The sequence below is a fragment of the Aethalodelphis obliquidens genome, unplaced genomic scaffold (genome assembly GCF_003676395.1).
Source record: "Aethalodelphis obliquidens isolate GAN/ISIS:26980383/991018 unplaced genomic scaffold, ASM367639v1 scaffold1, whole genome shotgun sequence".
Taxonomy (NCBI): Eukaryota; Metazoa; Chordata; class Mammalia; order Artiodactyla; family Delphinidae; genus Aethalodelphis; species Aethalodelphis obliquidens.
The window spans coordinates 86,897,605-86,913,696 of NW_020837945.1; the positions used below are offsets into that span (position 1 = coordinate 86,897,605).

General features: G+C 42.6%; 1 protein-coding gene across 2 annotated transcripts in view; it reads right to left on the reverse strand.

Annotated features, from left to right (window-relative positions):
• Nucleotides 1-9,668: 9,668 nt before the first annotated feature.
• USP13 (ubiquitin specific peptidase 13) overlaps nucleotides 9,669-16,092 on the reverse strand; it is a 120,483-nt gene continuing 114,059 nt past the window's right edge. For both annotated transcript variants that reach the window (XM_027111202.1, XM_027111213.1), the window contains exons 20-21: nucleotides 14,507-14,591; nucleotides 9,669-12,665 (exon numbers count right to left, since the gene is read on the reverse strand). In XM_027111202.1, coding sequence (XP_026967003.1) covers nucleotides 12,572-12,665; nucleotides 14,507-14,591 — 179 coding nt within the window. In that variant the 3' untranslated portion in view covers nucleotides 9,669-12,571. The remainder of the gene's footprint in view (nucleotides 12,666-14,506; nucleotides 14,592-16,092) is intronic.

The following is a 16,092-nucleotide window of genomic DNA, read 5'->3' on the forward strand; positions in this document are numbered from 1 at the left end:
GCTTATATTTCCTTGCTTCTGAACAAGGAACTTGTTCATGAACTTTGTGTTCTAGTTTTTCTACTTGCTTTTAAATATCCTGTCCTTGAGATTCACATGGCTGGTTTATGCAGTGCTGCAGCCAGTGCCAACCTAATCCTGCGAGGAGTCCAGGTCTTTAGACATCCAAACGATTTTTAAGAACCGGCTGAGGCACAACAGATGCAAAATAGAAACTAAATCCACCTGTCTGAATGCTACTGAACAAAATCATGTTGATTGCCTCAGCACAGTTTTGGGTTCTAAATTCTGAATAGTGCATTTCGAGCTTTTCTAATTTAGAAATGCTGACATTCTAAATAAGGTGGGGAGGTTAAGGTAACGTCAGGTACATGAAAACCATCGTAAGGCAAAGTGGACATGGGGCCTTAATTTCCACAAATGTCACGTAGTATGTGGGGTGTCTGTCACACCACTGTCCTCAACACGGCCCTATTTGTATGGTAAGTGAGCTACTTGGGCCACATCCCTTGAGAAACTGGACTTGGTCAATCCGTCTAAAAGCACTGAAATTCAGGGTTGATGAGGTGATTTCACGGTCACTCAGAACCAACTCTAAAGTCCTCCCATTGACCTTTTCTGTGGCCCCGGCTTCCGGAAAAAATAAGGACAAGGAAACCAGAAATGGAGGGAACAAAGCTCAGTAAGACAATGGGGGTGTCTTTAGTTAGCGACAGCTTTGTCACCACTTCGTACCCTACACCCCAACACACATGCAGATGAGCTCCAAGACAGAATCCCCCAAGCACCCAGCCAAGACCGTTGTGTGGAGGCATTAAACAGCTAAGAGGAGAAAAAAAGTGTGAGATTTCACATAACTCTCCATTTTGCCTTGAATAAAGTTTCCGCTACCGGTACCCTCTGCAGACATACCCGAATAACATTCTGGAAACAAGTGCCCCAATCCTCAATCTCAGAACTGTTTTCTTAGGACTGCTCTCCAAGGGAGAACTCTTGTAGCACTGTAGAATGTCACAGCAAAACCCTGACAGGCTCATTGGGACACTTGCACTCAAGGTTCTCAAGGTTGAGAAACCTGCACTCAAAATAATATTAAGATGAAAAAAAGAATGAGGCAGTTCTTTGCTCACCAATAAAATGTGTGTGTGTCTTGTCTTTGAATTTCTTGGAGAGGGAAATGGTACGACACAAAAAGAACATACACACTCAGTATTTCACTGAGATATATAAAAATACCACAAAAGAATTGTACCACGTGAGAAATATGTTCATGATTGAATGTGTTAGCAGTAAAGGAAATATAGCAAACCTAAATTTTACTAATTATTTTCAATTCCCCATCCCCATATCATCTAATCATCTAACCCAAACCCTCTTCTATTTTCATTGCCCAAATTTGTTTACATTTGTTGAAAATCTGATTAATTTAGTAAACTTTTTACAAACTATAAAAAGCATTTATTAACTATTTAGAAAAGATATTTCTATATATTTTGTATATCTATGAATATTGCATATCTAAGCTAAAATACTGTTTGAGACAAATTCTTCTATGATGCTTCCTTATGCTCAATAATGTTTAAAATCTTGGGATTTCATTTTTAATCTGAAGTAGATAACAAAAAAATTTAACCTTAAATGTTTACATTGAGTTTTTAAATTAAAACCAATCCAAATTAAGTGACCTATAGTAAATTAATGGCGGTGGAAGCGGGAGCATAAGTTATTGGCATACTACATGATAACATACCTGTGTATTTAGTGAAATATTATATATCATAGCACAACTCTGTTGGGTATTAAGATTTCATCTTAGTATTCCCCTGTGTTGCTCTTTGAAATAAAATTACTACCATAAAAATCTCTTATCATATTGATGTGTTTAATTTACTCCATTGGCTTATAATTTGCAAAGTACCAAGATTAAGGTAGTATTTTTGTACTACTATTGGAAGCATGCCCTTCCTTTTTCACATTATGAAATTGTATATTTGTGCAATTTTAAACTATGTTTTCAATAAACTTTGTGGCTTCAAGGTCTTTTCAGAAATCTTTCAAAATGGGATATGGCGATCAGAATTGCTTCAAGTCAAATGGAATCCAATTTGTACTACTGGTTAGAAGGTCCTTTTATCGAATATCACTACCTATGATTTTGCATAAGTTATCTGGAAATAGGAATGCACTTTTAGATACAAAACAAAGATCTTCCTCCTTTGTTAATTTTTAAAGACTAAAATATTATTTAACCTGCAACTGGATTTTGTGATTTTTTTTTAGAATAAAAGTATTAAAATATATTTGTTTTAGGGTCTTTTTATTTTTGTCAGTCAAATATTTGAGCACCTACTAAGTACAGGTACTGTTCTAGTGCAGGACAGTGGAAATTAAATCAAATCAAGCCCTTGAAGAGCTTAGATTTCTGTGAGAGCTCAACAAATACTGTAACAAATAAGAATGCCACGTGCTGCAATGCAAAGCGCCAGAAGAACAAGGCAAGTAACGTATGAGAGTGACTGGGGCTCCTTCATCTACAGGTGGTCAGGAAAGGTTTCTCTTACCTGACATTTGGGCTGAGATTTGAACGACAAGAAGCCAGCCAAGTGGAGTTGGGGACAAGCTCTCCCTCTTCACTGCCCTCTCTTTCCACCTGAGGCAGCACTTAACCTTGGTGGGATTCTCTTTTCTCTGTGAAATCAAGCTGTACCTCTTTCTTTCCTGTTTCACTGTTACTCTATAAGCAGTAAAGTTCCGTCTACCTAGTGGTGAACTGCGGCTCCTCTTCCCACCTCTCGCATAACTCAAACCATTTTTATGTCTCCTATGCCCTCGCCACCTTTTTTTTTTTTTTGTAGTACGCGGGCCTCACTGTGGTGGCCTCTCCCGTTGCGGAGCACAGGCTCCGGACGGGCAGGCTCAGCGGCCATGGCTCACGGACCCAGCCACTCCGCGGCATGTGGGATCCTCCCGGACCGGGGAACGAACCTGTGTCCCCTGCGTCAGCAGGAGTAGTCTCAACCACTGCACCACCAGGGAAGCCCGCCCCCGCCACTTTTTAAACATGAATATTAATTTCCTCAAATAGCTGCTTCACTCTGTGTGTGTATTCAAAAGCAGACCAAGGTCTGAATAGTTCTTTTTACATTTCCTTACAGGGCGCCTTAAGGTAATACCTCATCTAGCCAGCACTTTAGGGCTCACAAAGGATTGACGTATTTTTCCTTTACTTACACCACATAACCAATAATGCCGCCTGGTAATCATCTTAAGGAATCAGAACTTTAGGCACCAGTGGTTAATTTTAGTATTTTGCCCTGTGGAACTAAACTACTGATTCTCAGTAGGCGCCCTGCTTGAGTTTGCCCACTGAGTTTAGAAAAGTGGAATCCAGGCAGTACAGGCCCAGTTCTCTGAAAGGGAAACAGAAAGGAAGCAAACGTTTACTGAAACCTACCATGTGCTGGATTCCTTGGCCGGGTGTTTCTATTTTGCCATTTTAACTTCAGCAGGCACCCAGGTCCTAAGCCTTTGATCTACTGATAATTGTATCCAGTCCATAATTAATATTTCTGCAAATAATTAACATAATCTCAAAAACTGTGCCAGGTGAAAAAAAGGTCTTAGAGATTAACAACAGACTAAAGAGTACATTTAATACTAAAAGAACAGCAAAAACTGACCTGGGAAACAGTAGGCTTGAGAGAAATTTCCTAGACAATGGCTAACACTGCTCATAGTAAAATTTGCTATCGGTTAAAAATTGATAAAGAACAACAAAATCGTCTTGACAAAATTTAGATTTGCAAAATTTGACCTGGTAGAGCTGGATCCAGTGGAAATAATGGCTGCAAAGGGGAATTTGCAATAGCAAAAGTTATAATAGAGAAAAATTGATGAGGACTGAAAAACTGATGACAGACTGTCCTTATAAAATTTACAGAATTGTTAACAAAGTAAGTTCATTAAAATAGAAAGGAAAATATCAAAGTTTGGGAAGAGTTCAACTGGGTGACTCTTCTTACCTTCTCCTCTCTCCTCAAATCCCATCTCCCACACACTCCCTCTTAAGCTGGGCATCTTGCTTCCTACTTTCCTAGAAAACGATGGCAGGAAAAAACTCCCAGACTCATGGCAGTCTCCTAGTCTCCTCACCGTGGCATCTGCACTTGGGTCTCTGCCTCCCTCCCATCCCCACACAGGTCTTCCAGGCCCTGCCTAAAGTTAGCTCTGACTTTGGTACCAGATTCCATCACCTCTTGCCTGTTCAAGAACAGCGAATCAGCACTTCTCCCCTCGCCCTCCTACATCCTCCACACTGTACTTTCTGTTTGACCATCTTATTTCTCATATTTAAAAGGAAGAACTTCTCTCAGCCCCACCCACTTCCCCTATCAGTCACCACCCCACTTTCTTTGCTTTCCTCTGTAGCAAAACTCCCCAAAGAGTTGTCTGCATTCATTTTCTGCAATGCCTCTCCTCCCAAACTGTTCCCATGGAGACCACACATGACTCCAAGTGGATCAATCTCACAGTGAACTCATCTTACTTAACCTGTCACATTTATTTGGTCACTCTCACCTCCTCAAGATGCTTTCTTCAACTTGGTTTCCACTTCCAGGCACCATTCTCTTGGTTTCTGTGCACAGTGGTGGTCACTCGTCCCAAGTCTCCTTTGCTGGCTCATCTTCTCCCTGACTTACGTTGAAGAGCTCAGTCCCTGGACCTCTTCTATTTCCTGTCTCCCTCCACTGATAATCCCACCCACGCCCATGGCTTTAAATACCACTTAGAGGGTGGCGCAGTGGTTGAGAGTCCGCCTGCCGATGCAGGGGACACGGGTTCGTGCCCCGGTCCGGGAGGATCCCACATGCCGCGGAGCGGCTGCGCCCGTGAGCCATGGCCGCTGAGCCTGCGCATCTGGAGCTCCGCAACGGGAGAGGCCACAGCAGTGAGAGGCCCGCGTACCGCAAAAAACAAAACAAAAAAAAACCCAACCACTTAGATACCAACCACTCCCAATTTGATATCTACAGTCCAGACTTCTCAAAGTCCAGAGGTGGACATGTCCCACTTCCTACTCAACATCGGCCACGGAGGTCTAATAGGAATTTCAAACTCAGCATGCCCCAAACCGGACTCCTGACCATCCTTCCCCACCACCACTTGTAACCTCACCACACCCTCCTACCTTAGTTGATTGCAACTACATTCTTCAATTGCTCAGAACAAAAACTTCAAGGGCAGCCTTAGCTACTCTCATTCCCTCATACCCCACATCCTATCCATCAGGAGATTCTATTGGCCTTACGTTCAAATGTACCCAGAATCTGCCCGTCCACACTACCCCCACTGCTACCCTCCACCCTTCTGAGCAACATCCTCTCCCCTTGCCTACCACAGTAGCCCCTACTTCTGTCCTTGCCCTCCTGTCATCTAAGCTAAACAAAGAACAATCTCCCTGAAACTTTGGTCAGAGCAGGTCATTGCTCTGCTCAAAACCCTGTAATGGCTCTCCATTCCACCCTAGAGTCAAGCCCTTCCAATGCCTCCCGGGCTCAGACGATCTGGCCCCCTCTCTCCTCCTCTCCTACCAGTCTCCCCCACTCCTCCCTCCCTCCCAACCACAGTGGTCCCCTTGCTGCTTCTCTGACATACCAGATACTTTCCCACTCCGGAGCTAGTGCTCCAGCTTGTCCCTCTGCCGAGCATATCCTTCCCTTAAACACGTTTGGATGACACCTTCACCTCCTTCAAGTCTTCTTTCAAATCTCACCTCCCCATGATGCCTTCCCTGATCAGGCACTCCCCTGAGTACCTGATTTCGTACCTCAACCTGCACCTCCACCACTGATCTACATCTTCTTTTCTCCATAGAACTCAACAGCTTTTAACATATCATTTACTTACTTCCTATGTTTAGTATCTGCCCCTCCCTGGTAGAAAATTAACTCAGCAAGGGCAGAGAGACCCATATCTACTTTGTTTACTGATACATAAGAAAAACAATGCCTAGCACATAGATGTTTAGTAGTTATTGAATGATGAACCGTGCTACACAGATGAACAAAATAAATTTGCTTAATGGAATTATCTCCAGAAAAATACTTTTGAAAAAAAAAGTCATCAATGTTGGTATAATTGATTATTTAAAAAAAATTGTTTTAGACTGAAACAATGGGTCAAAACCTCCACAGAGTCAAAACGCTATATGGGTTAAAATGATGACATAAAATACCACAGTAAAAATATCCTGTGTCCACCAGACTGTCAGATGCTTTACATAACTCATCACAAGTATTTATTCTGCCCACTGAACAGATGAGAAGACTGAGTCTCAGGATATTAAGTGCTTACCAAAGTCACACAGCTAGTCTGGCCTGGGATTAGGTATTTGAACTTGTCTATATGCTTCTACCCTGGCCATTATCCCACCCTGCCTCCCTACCTCAATGAAAGTAGATTTTTAAATAATTGCTTGCATGGGGATGAGAATTACTCACCATTTTCCTGTTAAATTTCTCCACTGTGACTGAAGTTTGCCACTGACGACGTTTGAAAAGCTGGACCATGAGTTCAAACGGCACATACACACACTGGTAAACTCTCCCACTGGACACGACGGGATACATCAAGTGAATGTAAACAGCAGCTGGCTTGCGAACACTGGCCTAAAAGTTTACAATTCTCTGAATGGTGAACAACCCCTCACTATCCCCCCATCATTTCCTTCTCCCCTTACTCCCTCACCAAAACAGATGGCACAACACTGATGTCAGTCACTTCACTTGGATTTTTAAAAATACATTGGTTCATTCTTTTAAAAGTTTTAAGCACTGAATAAACATATTTTAAGTGGTAATTAGCCTATATGGTAAGCAAAATATGCTCCCCCCACCCCCCCGCCCAAAGACATCCACATCCTAATCACCTTACATGCCAAAAGGAACACTGCGGCTATGAGTAAGTTAAGGATCCTGAGATGGGAAGATTATTCTGGACCATCTGGGTGAACCCAATGTAATCCCGAGGGTCTCTGTAAGAAAGAGGCAGGAGAGCCAGTAAAGGAGATGTGCCAATGGAAGCAGACACTGGAGTGACGCCAATGCTCTCAGGAGGTCATGAGCCAAGGAATGCCAACAGCTTCCCGAAACTGGAAGAAGGAATGGATTTTCTCCTACGGCTTCCCTGCCAACACCTTGCTTTTAGCCCTGTGAGACCCATTTCCAGACCTCTGACCTAATAAATGTATTGTTTTAAGCCACTCAGTTTGTGGTAATTTGTTTACAGCAGCAATAGGAAACTCATTACAGCCTAGAAACACAATGTCATAAAAATGCTGAAATCCCTTGATGCAACTAATGTTGACTCTGCTTATACCTGCATTAAGGAAGCCACCAGCAAACTGAGAGCCAGGGAACCACAGAAAGGTCTCACAACCGATTCCAATATTCAACCTGGCACCCAGTAGAGAAAGACAGCAGACTCCCACCTGCCCTGCCCCTCCCTCCTTCACAGAGTTAACATCGTGCCATCGACGACATTCCACTACTGATGGGACCTGGCAGCCTCGGGGCCACACAAAGAAGCCCTGAAAAGAAATAAAATTAGTCACTGTCTCAAGTTACCTGTTCCACTGATGGATAAGAACCTGCAAAAGGGCAGAATCGGTTTACGTGGCATTTTGCAAAAGAAAAAAAAGAAAAAACAGCCATAAAGGGACCTCAGATTGTGAGAATAGCTTTTAATTTTAAAACAATTGAAGCAATAAATCATCCATCTCTCTTTCCATCACAGGCAAATAGTCTCCCAAAACATTTGAGATATTTTAAACTACAACTGTGATTAGTGCAAAATAAATACAAACTCTTTCAGGCGCCAACATCAAAACCTGCCAAGCAGACAGGCGCGGCCACAGGATCAGCCTCAGCTGAGGCCAGGAGGAGCGGCCAGATTTCCATGGTATTTCCACACACCCAGCTCTGAACAGACAAAACAATACCGGGGGAGGAGAAACCACAAGAGAATGTTGCCCAAAGTGAAACAAATCTGCCCAACACCCTCAGGTGGCTAACATCCTTGGCACCTGGAAGATGCTTGAAAAATAAATGCAGAGTTGGCAGCTTCTAGACAAAGCTGAAGAAACAGGGTTTGGGCTCGTTGGCTTTTGGTTTTTAATTGGGGTCTTATATATATATTGGTTCTTATGCAGAAAAATCTGCTTTCTGGAAGGCATTCTGTGCCTCACATTGCTCCCGACTCCAAAAAAAAAATGTTTGTGCTGCTTCTGTCTGGATGCTTTACAGACCCCCCCTTCCACACCTACGGCACCTCGCTGCCTCCTCACGTCACCTGGTCTGGAGAGCACTGTCCAACAGAAGTACAACTCGTGTCTAATTTCAATTTGTTTGGTAGCCACATTAAAAAGAGATCAAAAGGAATAAGTGAAACTTTAGTATCATCTTACTTGATGTATCTAAAATATGGTCATCTTAGCATATAATCAATATAAAATATTGATGCAATATTTTACATTCCCTTTTATTGGTACCAAGCCTTCCAAACCTGGCGTGCATTTCCTGTGTACAGCACAACCTCAATGTGCACAAGACACATTTCCGGAGGTCATTAGCCACATGTGGCCATGGACAACTGTACTGAACAGCACAGATCTAGAGAATTATGACACAAACTCTTTCAGGATGATTTACTGAGTAGGGAATCTCCATGGCATTGTGTGGACGATCTTATACATCAACTTAAGGGTACAGAATCTTGTTCTGTAACCTAGGATTTCTGACCTTAGGTGAAGGATAGAATCACATTTTATCTAATCCTATCCCCCTATCCTGCCCCCAACACTGGCCATCTCCCCATTGACGGCCCACACGGATGATGTCATTTAGCAACAGTGATGCCTACCAGATGAAAAGACATCCTTTCTGTGGTAGAAAAACTTATTTGAGGATCATAGCTATAACTCAACTAGAGTAAGATAATACTCCAGAAAGGTTACAGAGTTAGCAGAAGGTAGTTCTGAGGTTTGTCAGGGCAGGTGGTGTTTTAAATAGATTTTTCATTTTTGAGGAGGATGGTAACAAAGTACCTTACCGACTGGGAAGTGGAGAGTTTCAGGAGTGGGAGAAAAAAATGGGATAATCACCAAAGAAAGTAATTCCCCAAGAAATTGGGAGTAGAAGTTGGGGTGGCAAACACTAAAAACGAGGCAGGTTCTAAAGTGGGGTGCGAGAGCTGTAACAAACCAGAACCATAACATCGAACCTCTATGTGATCCCTCGCGTCTTACATGTCTGACCAAGGTAGTAACTGCAGGAAAATAAAAATAGAACCGAATGCTAGAGCAGAAAGCGACTTCTGAGCTTATCTGGTCTAACCCACTCATTTTAAGGAAAAAGGCCTAGAGAGGTAAAGCGACTCGGCCCCACCACACTTAGAAGTGGAGTCGGGCTACAAATGCAGGTGCTCGCACTATGAATTGCAGGTAAGGCTCCATCCAGTTCAGGTCAAGGGAAAAAACAATGTTGGGAGTAGCAGGCTCACGCTACGCCCTACAGCCCACGGTGAACACGGGGCAATGGCAAGCACATTCTCTTGTAGGTGGGAGAAAACAGCAAGTCAATTCAGAACATTAAAGCAATGTTGACATAAAATGGCATTAAAACATGACTCTTCTTTAATAGTCCTTCCCCCATACTTTTTCTCCCCTTGAAAAAAAAATCCCAATCTGAACCAAACTGGATTTCTGATTAGTTGTGTGGGCACTTAGATCAATTGACAAAACAAAAACTTTGATACGCTGTATTTTCCAAAGACACATTCATCAGGATTCTGCACAAATGGATATTAAAAGATATTTACAGGAAGAAAGTGCTCTCTTTCACACATACACCCACGCAGTGAGAATTTTCACAATTACACCACCACACCTCACACAGAAGACGCCTAACAGGCTGATGAGCAGTTGACAAAATACACACATTATTCCAGTTTTTAGTCATAAATAATCTCGACATACGTGTGTAAAATTAAGCAGTATATTCCACACTCTGATTCCAGGGAAGCCTGCCTTGAATATATTAAGATATACATACAAATACATTTATAAGCATGAAAGAAAACCAATATTTGCTCCAGTTTTCCCAACTCTCAATCTGAAATAAAGAACAGCACATATACAAAACTTTGCCTTGTAGAAATAGCCCTTTGTCTTGTGAGGAGAAAAAAAAGGCAGCCATATTCCACTTTCTTACGATAGGTTTAGGTATCAAAAGGGCTAAATTTCTTTTTCTGCTTAATGAATTAAGTAATGTGGAGCCTGCAATCTTATATACTGACTTTACACCGTTCACTTTATAAGATTTTATTATAAAATTTTTTAATTTGCTCAAAATACACATGCCAACTTTGTCCACATTTCAATCCAAAGCCCCAATCCCCCTCCCACCCCCAGAAAAGGCCTTCCCTTTGTAACAGCGGTGAAAAGAAGTCACTTTTGATGTGTGTTTGGAGTCACTATTCTATGGTACTACAGCCCTAAGGAAACGGGACTCCGTAAGGCTGCTTAGCATGGGGGTTTCTGCAGGAATCAGGGACTCGTGTCACCGAGCGGGGCTGCTTTGAGGTGTCCAAGACAATGTGAAAAGGTGACACCAGTGGGCAGAGTTTAGTAGAGATTTACTGCCCCATGAGCTCCCTCCTTCTGCCAATCTCATTTGTTCCCGAACTGAAGAAAATGTCAGAGGAGAGACGAGAGGAAGCGCGCTCTACTAGGGCCCACCCACTGGGCACACCACCTGCTGCTCTTCAAATGGTCAGCGATCAGATCTCTCCAGATCCACAAAGCACAGTCGGAAAGAGAGGGCAGGGGGTCATCACACCACTGTGCACATAAGGAAAGATGAGGGACTTGCCCAGCTACGGGCCGCACCCAGGTCCACGGGCCACAGGCCTCAGGCTCTGCATCCCTTGCTCACGTCTCCTGTGAGAAGGGCCCCAATCATAACCAGAACCCTGATTGTTCATAACTCACATGTCATAATCCAACTTCCAGACTTCACAGAATTGTGGAATTCTGTGCTATATTTCACCCAGTTGGTTCTACTTTATTTTCCTACAGTCTCCAGGAAGATCCTTTCTACCAATCAAATGCATATTAAGCAGACAGCAATAAGTCCTTTTTTATTTGACTAAATAATCTGAAATAGAAATTCCAGAGACCCTAGCATTTGGTACAGAGCAGTAGGAAAATTACAGAGCACTATCGTTCCACTTTTTCATCACATCTGAAACTCTGATTTAATCCCAGGTTGCAACTAAAATGCTGAAACACCGAAACGGAAACAATGGTCTTTCATAATGTCATATAAAGTTTCTTTGCATCTGAAACCCTTAAACGGCTGAAGATCACACTGTTGGTCACAGCAGATAAGCAGTGAAGGTAAGTCAGGAGGTGATTAGCCAACAAAGGGCAGAGATGAGACTCTGGCCCCAGAACACATAGAAATGAAGACAAGCGAAGAGCTGGGGGATGAGAAAATTACAGACAAATTTGGGGCACTTAACATGATTCCAGCGAGTTGTCATGTGTCATGGTAAGAAGAGATCAGCTATTTTAACTAACAGTACACATGACTATGCCTTGGGGGAAGGGCTGCTGAGAAACAGAATTCATCTACCTTTGGCAAAGAACAACACTGTGCTGCTGGGGGCATCTGCGTTCACACGACCAAATGTCACAAACCCAACTGAATTCTGGACAGCACTGAAAGGGACAACAGCCCTTTTGACGCCTGAAAATCTAAGCGGGGAACTAATTTTTTAAACTGTTCCTGAGTTAGAGTTTCTTTAAAATATTGACTTGCTTTTTCCAGCTATGCTTACTACCAACTATTTTAACCTTTAAAAACCAACCCGTCACAGATTTTCTAGTTGACTATAAAGGTCTCACACTCTCAGTCGCATTCTCACACACATTCACACACTCGTATTATGAATTTTGATATGATTAAATTAAAAATATCTTTCATTGTAGATGTTCTAATCTACTCTACATGGAGAGGTCAGAAATCATTGTGTGTCATGAAAAAAACTTATATCACAAATAAAGCCCAGCCCAGTTACAGATTTTCGATATGAAACGAAAGTGGGCTTTTTGTTTACGGTGGGTAGGCGACACGACTGGCCCCATTACTTGGTTCCTCTGGAGGCCACTATCGCCGACCCCCAAAGCAGAACAGAGGATTGGCGGCACTTCCTGCTGTTGATGCGCCAGTGGCAGATCCCCCACCAGCAACAGGAATACTTTTTTTTTAACCATCCTCTTCTTAAACATTTATAAAAAGAAAAATTATCTACAGTAGTGTATCATCACTAATAGAAATTTCCTCCCAGTTCTACTTCAGAAGGCGTCAAATGATGGATGTTCTTTAAATAAACTATAAATACCCCATGTATTCCCTCATGTCTGGCTGTCCCAACTTCTTACTTTTTTTTTTTTTTTTTGGCAAATTAAAAAGGTGTATGGCTTCTTCTCGCCAATTTGTACGTCTGAGGTTTAGCTTGGTATCCTGCGGTAAAAGTACATGTAGCCCAGGTCTTTAGGGGGCCTTTCTGAGGCACAAACTTTGTGGTCATTGTAGATCACCCATCTGAAAACAAAAGACAGAAGCATTTGATGGATTTAAGTCAGTTCCAGGAAACTGCAGGAGAAAGTTACTGCACCATACTTAAAATAATCAAGATGGTTTAAGATAAACCAAACTCAAGTCTGTTGTATAAAAAGAAACAGAATGCTGGTGGGAAATTACAACTGCTTTTTTATTCTCAAGTTCAATCAAAAAGTAGTTCCTAAGGAGCCTCCAAACATTTCCACTTGTAGAAATCCATAGATGGCCTCAGAACTTCAGTCAAAGAAGTATGTGTTTTTTTCAGCCTTAGGTATAAAACTAGCTAAAAATCAGGGCTTCCCTGGTGGCGCAGTGGTTGAGAGTCCGCCTGCTGATGCAGGGGACACGGGTTCGTGCCCCGGTCCGGGAAGATCCCACATGCCACGGAGCGGCTGGGCCCGTGAGCCATGGCTGCTGAGCCTGCGCGTCTGGAGCCTGTGCTCCGCAACGGGAGAGGCCACAACAGTGAGAGGCCCACGTACCGCAAAAAAAAAAAAAAAAAAAAAAACTAGCTAAAAATCAAAAGTAAATAGACATGCAGTGAACTATTATACAACTATTAAAATGTCTTTGAAGAATATCTGGTAAAGTAAGAAAATAATCACAATATAATATGAAGTGGGAGAAAGCAGGTTACAAAATTGTACGTACTGTGTACAAACTTTAAGCTTTTAGAAAAGTTGTAAATACAGACATACACATACCCTCTCTCCCAGTGAAAACAATGAAACAAAGGGAAATGTATCAAAATACAGACAATAGTTCTCTCTAGGCTTCCAAATAACACATTATCTGTATGTTTTTGTATTTTACAAATTCCTTATAATGAATTTCATGGCTTTTTAAATTATAATTGAGCTATTTTTCTTAAGTATTTTTAAAAGAGCTATCATGCTTGGTAATAAAAAGGATTCACTACAAATCAAGTTCCTGTGCTCAACTATTTTATTAATCAAGTTGAGAAGACAAGACTAAAAGACACACCAAAAAGGAACACAGTGGATTCCTGACTGGGAACCAGTCACTCCTGCAGTACGAGGTCAACGTCCTACCAGGAGAGGGCAAGGTTACGTGTTTCTCCAGTGTCCATGTGGCCCAAGCACTGCCTCAAGCAGGGGTGCTGACCCACAGGCCAGGCCACTCAGTGGGAACTCAAGGAAGGGAAATCAGTGGGGCCCGTGGGGATCCAGCCCCGGAAGAAGGTTCTGAAGAGAGCAGCGGCCTTACACCCCCCCCACAACTGTCTCATTCCTAGCTCACCACACACCTAACAATTCTTAAGAAGCCAAAGCTACAATAGGGCAAACACTGGGTGTTGGAGCTACCAGATAAAACACAGGATACCCAGTCACGTTTGAATCTCACATAAGCAACAAATACTTTTTTAATACAAGTATGTCCCATGCAACAGCTGAGACATATTTATACTAAAATGTTATTCATTATCTGAAATTCAAACGTAATAGGGCATCCTGGTTTTCTTGTTTTGTTTCGTTTTGTTGGCTAAACCTGGCAACCCTGGGGAGGTTCCAAATATGGACACACATTCTGCTGCGGGATGCGTCTTTACTTTGGGAGGTCCCCTTGCTATGACAGTGAAGAGTGACTCTGAATACTAGCTCTGACACAGCTGCAAACATCAAGCTATTTAGCCTGTCTGAGCCTTAGTGCCCTGATGTGTAAAATGGCTTTAAGAGTCTATCCCTACAAGACCATTATGAAAACCAAATGAGATAACATATGAAACACCTAGTGGAGTGCCTGGTACATAGCAGGTCCTCAATAAAACATAGATATTAGTTTACCTTCTCAAAAAGACTCACCTTCCTTCCTTTTTGATGTGACAAACGTAGTGTCCACTCATGGTAGATGTCCCCATGTGACTGATGAACGCAAATAATTCATACACTATGAAAGAGGGAACAACTCAGTTACAAGGCAGCATTTCTAGAAATCAATAGCACTTCTGACCAGAATTTAAAGCCAACGAGAGTGTAATCCAGCAACTGTTCAGAATGAAAGTCTATTTACTTACTACGTTGAGAACACACCCACCTACCCAAAGGGACGGCAACTTCAACCTGCAAATTCATAACAAAGCAGGACATGAACTTTACAGCTGACCTTAAGCTCCTATCTGAAAGGGGATTAAAAGTCCCACAGCCCAGTCTGGTGGCAAGCTCACAGGTCTCAAAGGGTAGTCCCGGCTCCATCACTTCCAAGCGGCATGAGGGTGGAGAAGTTGTTTCATCTCCCAGAGCCCATTTCTTCACAGAAATGAAAAATCCACCCACTTCACAAGGTTGTATGAGGCTTAAATGAGCAATTCAGACTAAAATACCACACAAATGTCAGGATTAGGAGGAAGACAGCAGATAGGTGTTATCATTTATAGAAAGGGATAATGCTCAGAAATGCGTCTTGTGATTTCTGACTGGCTCATGATTATAACCTCCATGGGACCAAAATTCAGGCTTCATGCCTTCTGAACAAGGAGATATATAGCCTCTTGGAGCTTAAGATGGATGTTTATTCTCTAACAAGTATCTGCTGTCATCTTGCACAGCATATGCTGTACCAAATCCACGGTGAAGGAATTTCAGCTCATTCCCCCACCCACCGCCCCCCAGCCAATCCTAGGCCTGCACAACACGGGCAAAGTGGCTTCCACAGACTGGCACCAGTGTAACTCCGCAAACTGCTGCAGACTACGATGAGACAGGTACAGAAACGGAGTTAGCGTTTACAGACTCTTATAATAATTTGAGAGGAATATTCATGTCTGTTGAATCTAATTAAGGGAAAAAATGGGCTTGCATATTCATTGTTTTTGGTACTCAAGTTTTGTTGTGTTTTACAAGTGTACTCGTTCTGGACAGCCCCTTTTCCTCGCTCCTCCCTCTCTCATTCTTTCTCTCTCTTGCCGTTCACCAATGCTCATCCACATATTCAGCTGTGAATCCCCAGTCCTCATCTTAGCCTTCGGCGCATCACATACTGTGGACCACTTCTCCTCCTTCCCCAAACATCTGCCCCCAGGACATGGCTGTCTTTTTTGTTTTCCAGGTGCCTCACTGGCTTCTCCTGACTTTTAAACATTGGTGACCTGGGGCTCTGATCTCAAGTCTTTCTTCCCTCTCTCTATCTTCTCTCTCTCTCTCTCTCTCTCTCTCACATGCGCGCGCGCGCGCGCGCACACACACACACACACACACACACCCTGTACATTCTCATCCTCTCTCTGCAACCTCCCCTACCCCTTCCCTCTCTGGTTGATCTCATCCAGTCTCATGGCATTAAATGGAATTATGTTCTTAATTTCATTTCCAGAATGTTCACTGCTAATGTACAGAACTACAATTGAATTTTGTATATTGGTCTTGTTTCCTGCAACCTTTCTGAATCATTT